Genomic DNA, 11,061 nt, shown 5'->3' with positions numbered 1-11,061 from the left:
GAGCAGACTCAACTTAAAGATATTCTTTGTTTCAACTTGAAAAGCTGTGTTTTACAAGTTATTGTGCATTAGTGATGAACACCTGCTGTTACTGAGAATTACAGAGAATCAGATGTTGATGTTTTATTGGTTAAATGATGTCACCACCATGGATGTAAGTGTTTGCTTTAGTTGGGCTCTTTAAGAATATATTCCTCTCATTTTTAAGGCAGCAGGTGAACTTCCGTCTGTAAGTTTAACCAACTTAAGAGTGTGTAAACTTTATTTCAATATCCAAAACTTACAAAGACAAATTGAGTTAAAGAGAAAAAGTTAATGTAACAGTGTTTAAAGTCAATGCCTTGTAAAACAGTGTTGGTCTTCAAATCGCACTTTCACAGATCATCATGTGAAGCCATCCGAGAGGATTGTGAGAAGGGGAGTAGAGGAATAAATCATATCTGCTCCAGAATACAAGTGAGAATCTGAGTTCGAACGAGATAAACATAATGTTTAGAATGAAACTTACAGATGAAACACATAAGAACTTCAGTGTATGAAGATACAGACTCACCACTTCACTGTTGTCTGTGACCTCCTGATGTTGAGCTCATCCCTAAGATCTACACAACATCATGGACACACAATAGTGAGATACATTTTTAGGACATTCTGGTTGACCTCATGTGATGAAAAGACCATTCATACCCCCCCCCCCATTTTCAAGTTTTGGGTTAGTCTGTAGGTCTGTTTGACATAATCTGCCTTATAGATAAATGTGTGTTTATGGAGGCGAGCATCACCTTTACACACAGTCACACTGAATCCTCCGACCAGCAGCAAAGTCGAACACAAAGAAATCATGTTCAGCAAAGAGAAATCTGAAAACACAGAAATACATTACGGAGAGACAGAGCCTATTAAAATTTATTTAAATACATAAAACAGCCAACACTCATGGCAAATAAACACAGTTGTGAATGAATATAAAGTGAAATCTGAGCTGTAGTATATTTACATACTGTGTTATTTACAAATGTATCAAGCATCAAAGTTAGACATCAGTTTTCAAATTTGTTGAACAGTTTTCAACTTTAAAATCTTCCTGATCTTCATGCCAAGGTGGATAGATAATCGAGGAAGCCTTATTCATCTCACGCTCAATGACTCAAAGTACACAAACGTGTAGGGCATGCACTGATGCCTCCTGTTGAAGAGACGCTTGTAAGCTATTTTTCAGCGGGAGAATCTTTGATGTTGGAGAATCCAACTCTGTCATCTAAACTGCTGTGTACTACATTGTATTTGAATGTCAAAGCATGGCTATAGGTCAGGCTGGTGGTGCATTGCACATCATGCCGGTGTTACAGGCCTACCACGCAGACCTGCTCTTTTGCCTGATGCAGTAACTGAGCTGCACCAGACCACAAATTTTTGAGATGATGATTCAAATGTTCAGAGAGGCGTAGATGTGGTTTTAAAAATTCATACACAATGGTGCTGCCTCCCCAGGACGAGTTCTTAGGTAGGCAGCTTCTCACGTCATGTGATACAATAAGGTGAAAGTTACTTGGGTTTGTTAAACAGGGAGCTATTCATTAAAATCTGGAGTATAGCTTCCTCCCCAAGTCTTGCTGGGGTCCTATTCGATGCAGCAAATTGCTTATCACACGTATTTCAAAATTTTACCAAAAGTTTATCTCCAAATAAATAAATGAATGAACTGCACCTGCCTGTAGCCTTAGTAATCCTGAAGACCTTGATTAGCTTGTTAAGGTGTGTTTGATTAGGGTTGTAACTAAACTATGTAGGACAGCAGCACTCTGGTTTAGGAGCTATGGCTTCACAAGATACAAGGGTTACAGGGTTGAGTATTCAGATTTTTCTGATAAAATACTCCCCTGGGGTGTTTAGAGATAAAACTAGATCCCCTAGAGATAGTGAAAGGCAAGGGAACTTCTATTGTTTACCAGTGCCGGCATTCCTTTAAAGTACTGTATGTTGTCTTGGTTGGCTGGCATGACCAGACCTCTGAGATCTGTGCTTGGGATGGACACTGGCACCCACACCAGTAAGGAAGGGAGAAAGGATTAAATGACAGGACTTTCCTTGCAGTGGGTTTGGAGCTTGGGGTTTGGCTGTAGGGAACGCCATCATTAACAGTTTCATGACAGACTTGAGTGAGAGAATCTGATTCTGGCATCTTGGTCCACTGAATCCTTGTTTGCTGCTTGCACAGTCAATACAGAAATCATTCCCTCAGCATGGCACAGTGGGTATTCTCTAAGCCCAGGGGTTTTCAAACCTGTCCTGGAGGACCCCCAGCACTGCACATTTTGTATGTTTACCTTATCAAACAAACCAAATTCAGGTCTTGCAGTCTTTACTAATGAGCTGATGAGTTGAATCAGGTGTGTTAGATGAGGGAGACATACAAAACTTGGAGTGCTGGAGGTCCTCCAGGACATGTTTGAAAACCCATGTTCTTCTCCATAGTGTCCTGGGACGCAGTGCAAGTTCCCATTTGAAAGGGAATGTCTCAGGTTACAGGTCCTGAGAAGTAACAATGGTTACATGCCTAACCCGAGACGCTCTTTAAACTTAACATGCTGTTGTAAAAACACGGTGCTCATGCGCGAGACACTGGGAAAGCAGAAAATAGAAATGAGAAGCAACAGTCAAATATGCCTGTCTAGCATATTTATATAGAACAACAAATCAAAAGCAGTGCAAATGGAATGCAAAATATGTTATTTTTACTTTATTATCAACAAATGATACATAACAAAAGGAGCATATGAAATGGCACATTTCAATCAATTTAATGTTTTCAACCAATGATTGGACTACAGAAAAATATATATGTGAAGGTAAACAAGACATCCTTATTTAATTTGATTTAAAACCTGTTGTGTTCTGATGAACAAAGTCATAAAAACCTATTTTATTTGTGAAGCGAAGTGTATAAATCTTCAAAAAGATCAAGAGCTTACCCATTTTTACAGTGAGACTGACTTTAGTGGTGATGTGAGCTCCACACCAGTATATCCCAGAATCCTCTTCTCTCAGATCAGTGATGTTCACAGTAAAGACTCCAGTAGATGCTTCATCACTGAAAGAGAATCGATCATCTCTGATCATCTCCAATGAAACTCCATCCTTCACACACATGGAGGCTTCATGTGCTTTGCAGAAGCTTTTCTGATCTTCATCATGATGTTTGCACTGGATTGACACGTCGTCTCCTTCATACTTAGTCAAGTTCAGCTCTGGAAATGTTTACAGACACAAGAACATCAATTCACAGCCATAGTTTCACATATTCAGATGCAGAAACCTTCCTCACCCTCATTCATGATGACGATCAAATGAGTGTAAAGATAATTGAGCTCCGTTTCTAATGTCACTGCACACCAGTATTTCCCAGCATCCTCTGCTGTCAGTCCAGTGATGGTCCCAGTGAAGACACCTACAGTGACGTCATCATTCAGAGTCAATCTGCCAGTCTTGGTCTCTTTCTCTTCTCTCACAGTCTCACTGAGAGGATTTCTGTCTCTAGTGGAGCACTTCCCCTTACAGAGAGACTTTGGCTTTGATTTATAGATTGAATCATAAGGGCAGATGATCTCAGCAGATTCTCCTTCATGTCTCACTACTAGAGGCACTAAAAACAATCAAACACAGACATTTAACACAAATGATTGTGAATATACCGTGTTTACTACAGTGAAATCATCTGAATGGACTCACTGATGAGGCTGATCTGAATTTTAGTGTTCAGGGAGATGAAAGTCAGATATGTGTCTCTGGTTTCTGCTCCACACCAGTAAACTCCAGCATCTCTCACACTCACATTACTGAAGCTCACTGTAACAACTCTCTCTTCATTTCTCTCTGATGAACCACTCATTTCTGTCACTTTAGATGAGATGATGGTTTGGCAGATGTGATTATCATCCTCTTTGCAGAAATGAACTTCATGCTCCTCTGGGATCTGACAGGTGATGTTGACTTCTCCACCAAGATACACAGATTCAGTCACACTCTTTGAATACTTTATATCTGTTAACCAAAATAAATAAATAAATAAATTGCATACAAATCAGAATGGATTGCCCAAACATGCAAGATAAAGTAAAGTTTCCTCACCGTGTCTGATGCTCAGCTGTAGTTCAGTGAAGCTCTCAGTATAGTCAGATACTTTCACTCCACACCTGTATGTTCCTGCATCTGCAGCTTTCAGCTCCTTAAAAAACACCATCAAGACTCCTGCTCTGGTGTCATCATATAAAGAAACATCTCCATTCTCCATCCATTCACCATGAACTCCTGGATTCTTCCTCTCTGAACATCCGTCTGATTCTTTACAGATGTATTTTGGTTTGGTTTTGTATTGAGGATGTTCACACTTGATCATCAAATGACCTCCTGAGGAGCCGCTCACTCTAGACACGCCCACTTTAGCTGTCAATCACAAATATCTGACAGAATCAGTGTCTTCATCAAATACAAAATCTAACAATAACGGAAGCAGCAAACACTGATATATTAACTTATGCTAGATGACACAGAGAGTTTATTCTACTCACTCATAATGTGCAGGTGAACAGCGGTACTAATGGAATATGAGTCTCTATTGATCCAAACTCCACATAAATAAACTCCTCCATCATCTGGTGTCACAGCAGTGATTCTCACACTGAAGACGTTATTACGTTTGTCATCAGAAATACTGAGTCTTTCTTCCTCATTCCATGTGTCAATGGAGTTTTGTCGTTCTTTGAATATGACTTTTGCATCATTAATATGATTCTGTGAATATTCACAACTGAAGGTGGCAGATTCTCCACTCTTTACCACTACTTTCTTCGACACCACACAGCATGAATCTGTCATTCAAATAATTAAGAAATATACTTTACAATGATGTACCTTTAAAAAGAGTAGTTTCATTGCACACTTGAATTGCTTACCTTTTTTCACATTCAAAGTTATATCTATATACCACTTGTCAAGAACCCTAATTCGATATTTGCCAGCATCCTGTGTGTTCAGTTCTCTGATGAATATCATGAGTTTTCCATATTTGCTGCGAAAAAGAATGAATCTTCCTTCACTCGTCCATTCACTGTGTTTCTTGTAATTTATTATGGTTCTCCATGGGTTATGTTTAACCATATATTTAACAGAGTCACTGAACCAAAGTTTCCCAGAATCCACAAGAACACTTCCTCCAGAATATCCCGTGACGCTAAAGCATCTCACTGCAGCTGTCAATCAGATTGATACTGTGATCAGAAAGATGATGAACAGCATCATTACTGCAGTGATGAAAGAGAAAAGCTCTGACCTGAGATCAGGTAGAAAGTGAGGAAGATGAGGAGGATCTTCATTGTGAGTTGAGTTCAGTCTTCTTTCTGCTGGATGATATCTGTGTGAATCTCTCTGTCTCTACATCTGTCTGCTTTAGTTACTTCCTCTTTATTCAGCTCTTTATCAGTAATGAGCAGCTTTACTGGCTCCTCCCACCATCACCACTGACTGAACATCACAATAATCACACTGAAAGAGCGCCACCTAGTGGAGGTACACTGTCTGATACTGAGCGCTTACACAGGTTTCATGGTTTCGATATAAGGACAAATGGAGAAGAGTTATACCCTTCTCGGTATTCCTGCACAACCGGAGGCTGCAGTTCTAGGACCGCAGTTCTAGGACCCTAGTTTTTTGTGACAGCACCACAACACTAATTAAAGATGGACGACGTGGACAGCAATCAGACGGTGAGTACCGATATTTAATTAAGTTTTATTTTATAACGTTTAAACGGTGCGAAGTTTACATAGTGAGAACTGCTAACTATGAATTAATAATTAATTCTCACCAAATTAAGAATTCGTGAGCTAGTTTTATTAATTACTACGACGTTAATTCGTGGCCATGATTTCATAGATCCTCGTTGAGTTTTAATGACGAAGTATTATAAGTGAATCTAGCCAGCACATTAATTAAACTTATCAGATGACAAGAGCATGGTTGATGTAAGGTTTGTAAGATTTACCTGCAGCTTAATGTATTAGTGTGAATACTGGCTTAATACTCGTTGTTTTACCATATTTAAGTATAAAATATCTTTCATAATTAACCTGCACTGACTGCCTGGTTGTGTTAGCCTCTTGTTTTGGCATTGTTTGGCAATGATGAATGAGGTGTTTGGCAGTTTTAATAGCTTTTTACAATTTGGCCTAAACTGCAGGCCTACTCCACATACAGTCCATTGTTATCATGTGTTAGTTTCTGTCATGTTCTGCATGGCCAATATGAAGTGATTTTATGGATTTGGTTAGGCTCATTGTAGGACAGATGATTAAAAAGGCACTAGGGATATTTTCATGATCTCAAAATATTCTAACAAGTCTTCGCTTCTGGTCCAGATTATCATTTCAGGTCAGAGTACAATATGAATTTTTTTTTGCACAATGCCTAGTGCACCATTTTGCTACTGATATTTCTGTTATCACAAAAGTGATTGTTCTCTGATAACTATTTCAGTGAAGTGGAAGAACTTAATAGAAAGATTGACAAACAATTGAGGAAAGAAGGGAGATCATTCAGTTGGTGGGTATTGCTCTTATGTACTTACACATTTGAAGTTTGTAATTAGATGTCAGTAACATGAATATTCTGTTTGGCTCTCTCTCTAAAACTCCAACAGTGCATACGTGTTAAATCATATATATATATATTCCAGTTGAATATGTTAAACAAATGTTTCTTATTTCTCTCTCTCTCTCTCTCTCTCTCTCTCTCTCTCTCTCTTTCTCTAGAGTTGAAGCCTACAGCCATTCTATCCATGCAGCAACTGATGGAAAAGGGGTTCGCTTTGGTGCTGTTGTGATGTTGTCACAAAAATGACATCTATATATATCGTTCAAAAGTTTGGGATCAGTAAGACTTGTAATGTTTTTAAAGATGTTTCTTCTGCTCATCAAGGCTGCTTTTATTTGATCAAAAAATACAGAAAAAAAAACGGTAATCTTGCAAATGTTATTATAATATAAAATAATGGTTTCTATTTAAATATCCTTTAAAATATAATTTATTTCTGTGATGAAAAGCTGAATTTCCAGCATCATGACTCCAGTTTAAAGTGTCACATGATCCTTCAGAAATCATTCTGATATGATGATTTATTATTAGAATTATCAACAGTTGTGCTGCCAAACATTTTTTTGGAAACTGTGATACTTTTTTTCAGGATTCTTTGATGAATAAAAAGTTAAAAGGAACAGCATTTATTCAAAATATGATTCTTTTCTAACAATATAAATCTTTTCTATCACTTCTTAACAATTTAACACATTCTTCTTAATAAAAGGTTTAATTTCTTTAAAAAAAAAAAAGAAAATAGAAAATTTACCGACCCCAAACATTTGAACAGTAGTGTATCTTGTTAGAAAAGATTTCTATTTTAAATAAATGCTCTTCTTTTTAACTTTTTATTCATCAAAGAATCCTGAAAAAATTTACCGACCAGCTTCCAAAAAAATATTTGGCTGTTGCCAACATTGATAATTCTGTTTTAGTTTAAATGGAAGATATGAGACAGGTTTGTTTTTATTGTTTGTATATATTTTGTTCAAAAAAATGAAATTTATTGAATGTCTATATTTTGGTCAAAAAAAAAAAAATTAGATATTTAAATAGAAACCATTATTTTATATTCTAATAACATTTTGCAAGATTACAGGTTTTTTTTCTGAATTTTTGATCAAATAAACGCAGCCTTGATGAGCAGAAGAGACTTCTTTAAAAAAAACCATTACAAGTCTTACTGATCCCAAACTTTTGAACGGTAGTATATGTATGTATGTATGTGTGTGTGTGTATGTTATATATATATATATATATATATAATATATATATATATATATATATATATATATATATATATATATATATATATACACACACATATATATATATACATACTTTATATATATATATATATTCTTGAATCATTCTTGTAATCATTCTTGTCTTGCCTCTCAACAATCTTTAAAATATCGGCTGTAATTTAGTGACTGCATACGCTGATTCCAACTTTAACTTACCTGATAATGAGCTAATTCACCTTAAGGAGGTTAATCAGTATACTGTATAATTCAAGAGACTAAGACTTTTAAGGTTCTCCATTTTTATTTTTGTTTTTAAAATTGATATACAGATTTCATTTATATTTTGTGTAAATTCATGTTTAAATTTAAAATTGTGACTCAAAGCACACTTAGTAATTAACCTCTGATGCATTTTAAATCAAAAATCACATTTTAAAAACAAATACTACTGAGATTAATATATTGATGCTATATACAAACATGACTACAAACTAAACCAACAGGGTCCTAGAACTGCGGTCCTGAAACTGCAGCCATCGCTATATCTTCCAGTACGGTAGGTGGCGCTGTCACGAAAAACTAGGGTCCTAGATCTGTGGTCCTGAAACTGCAGCCTCCAGTTGTGCAGGAACATACTATTTATAAGGACAAATGACACAGAATCGATTTGATTGTATTATTGAAATCTTCCACTAGAGTACAGTATAATTTACAAGTAAACAGTCTGGAGGACCTCGTAAACTTAAAACGCAGTTTCAAAATTAAAATAATTTAAATATATTAAAACAACAAAACATGATGAAAATGCTAAACATGCAATATTTAGTACAAAATATAACACATACAACTAACATAATTCATACATCAGTGGCCTGTAGCACAAAGCCAGTGATGAAAATGTTATATAAGTGATATTTATTAAATATTTAGTGAGCAAACTGAGTTTTCAGGCTCAAGAAGATGGGTTGGTTTTGAGCAGGTTTTATTCTGGGTTAGAGATCGCAAACTGGACCAATCAGCTGTGAGCAAAGTGACATATCTCTCGCTCTAAATTAAAGCAGTTTACAGTTAAGTAATTTTAAATACAAAATTGCCCGACTTACCTTATATTTGTAGTTTATCATGATGTTTCCTCCTGAATATCCTGACACATTCCTGATTTTTCCATCTGTAAAACACGAACCTTTTTATTGTGTTTTTTTGTGGTGATGTTATATTACCACATATCCAGTCAATTAATATTTTCTGCTGCATTATTGATTATTATTTGTTAAGATTTATTAGTGTTAACATCATTATGAGTTGTTATTTAGTAGAAGTAACGTAACTCAAACTGTTTTGAGTAAACAGATATCCTTAAAAACCTGACAAGTTAGGTTTACTCAAACCGTTTGAGGAACCGATTGCCTTAAACCATTTAAGTTTAAAAAACTTAACAGTTATGAGTACTCTATGAACTTAATTCAGTTGAGTTCACTGAAAGAAGATATAGATTGCAATTAAATAATAAGTGATAAATTGAGTGATAATTGAGCATTAGTGATGAACACCTGCTGTTAACAAACAGAATTACTGAAGAAAGAAAAGAGAGAGAAAGGAACTACAACTGACTTCAGACACGGCCTCACTAAAACCTGACAAGTTATGTTAACTCAAACAGTTTGAGGAAACCAATTGCCTTAAACCATTTAAGTTTTAAAAACTTAACAGTTTTATAAGTACTCTGAACTTAATTCAGTTGAGTTCAGAAAAAGAAGCTATACATTGCAATTAAGTAATTAAGTGATTAATTGAGTGATAATTGTGAATTAGTGATGAAGGTCCGTGTACCTTCGTATAATTCGTTTTTTAATTTAATATTGAAATCTGAAAAATTAAAAAAAAACTGCACATTTTTTTGTTTTTCATTCATTCAAACAAAACAAAAAATCAAGAATTTGGCTTAATTTTTTCGTTTGTTCAGGGAAAGAAAACGATTAAACAACTTGAATATTCGATCTCTACATGTGGGCGGGAATTAAACGCCCCTCTCCACTGATTGGTCAACCAAACATTACAACATAATAATAGTCCTAAAAACATAATAAGAGTCCTACCCTTCTACGTATTCTTAACATGTTTATTTCTACTACATTTTATCTCTTTCTCTTCATCAAACAGCCAGGGATGCGTTTCCCAAAAGCTCATAAAAACGATTGTACTACTGATCTTAATATTACGGTCTGTTTCTCAAACCCATCGTAACTGAAGTAGCGCTTAAAAATCATCGTAGATCTACGAGTGCTCTGGAGTAATAGTAAAGCCCTAAGTGCATCATAAGAACAGATTTATGCGGTCACCTGCAGGACAATCGGCAGATTACACCTTTAACTTGATTCAAGTGCAATGTGATTATAATATAATGATTTGATTGTACTTTACTGTACACGTTATTACTCGTTTTTTATATAAACAAAATAATTAAAAAGGGCAGAAAAAAAATAGAAATACATCTAAATTAAATGATTGAACAAAAAAAAAGAAAAATAAATAAAATAAGTAATGTAGGAAATATGCTTCAAAGACTGGGGGGAAAAATCTGTCAATAACTTGCTGACGTGCACGAAAACCAGTCATGTATTGGACCTGGAAATAAAATCTCTCTCTCTATATGTATATATTATTATGTTAAGTATAATATTATACACTATACCACAATAATATAATATAATTGTTATTATATCTGAGTTGTCTGGAACGCAGCATTGTTAGGTTAATATTTATATAACCGAGCATGTACTACAATTACGAGCCATTCTATAAGGTGACGTTTCAGCACTTGACAAACGGATAGCGACTCCTAAGCACGTAAGGCACCGCTATGTGCGACTGTGTTAGGTGCATTTTTGGGAAACGCACGTGAAACAATAGCGAACGATCGCAAAATGACTTGTAGAAAACGCTCTCAAGGTCTAAGATCAATCGTTATCGAGAAACGCAGCCCAGATTAACGAATGGCTTGACACAGACCATACAGAGGCAGAGCACAAGCACAAGCATGCACAAGCTAGGCACGGTTTCTATTTATAACACGTGTTTAAAGGGTTGCGCAATGTAGCCAATCACAGACTCAGCTGTTGATTTTTGGAATGCAATGGTCAATCAGAGGTGATTATGTTAGAATCTACTCACCGCAGTGCTGACG

At 35.8% G+C, this 11,061-nt stretch overlaps 1 protein-coding gene across 1 annotated transcript; it reads right to left on the bottom strand.

Annotated features, from left to right (window-relative positions):
• On the bottom strand, nucleotides 1-5,619 carry LOC109080259 (polymeric immunoglobulin receptor-like). The gene is made up of 10 exons (XM_042765176.1): nucleotides 5,330-5,619; nucleotides 4,953-5,249; nucleotides 4,569-4,868; nucleotides 4,129-4,443; nucleotides 3,730-4,041; nucleotides 3,326-3,643; nucleotides 2,973-3,248; nucleotides 783-860; nucleotides 554-602; nucleotides 1-464 (listed from the first exon to the last, which is right to left on the bottom strand). Coding segments are annotated over exons 1-10 (1,989 nt in total). The 5' UTR covers nucleotides 5,373-5,619; the 3' UTR covers nucleotides 1-463.
• Between the last annotated feature and the right edge of the window lie 5,442 nt (nucleotides 5,620-11,061).

Source organism: Cyprinus carpio, chromosome A1 (genome assembly GCF_018340385.1).
Source record: "Cyprinus carpio isolate SPL01 chromosome A1, ASM1834038v1, whole genome shotgun sequence".
NCBI classification, from domain to species: Eukaryota; Metazoa; Chordata; class Actinopteri; order Cypriniformes; family Cyprinidae; genus Cyprinus; species Cyprinus carpio.
This window is presented reverse-complemented; position numbering and strand designations above follow the sequence as displayed.

Bases quoted from the DNA above. Each gene is read 5' to 3' on its own strand.
- LOC109080259 (XM_042765176.1), bottom strand. From the start codon at position 5,372: ATGAAGATCCTCCTCATCTTCCTCACTTTCTACCTGATCTCAG. The intron at 4,869-4,952 runs GTAAGCAATTCA...TTTGAATGACAG, and splicing joins AACTTTGAATGTGAAAAAAG to ATTCATGCTGTGTGGTGTCG. The intron at 3,249-3,325 runs GTGAGGAAGGTT...AAACATTTCCAG, and splicing joins GATCGTCATCATGAATGAGG to AGCTGAACTTGACTAAGTAT.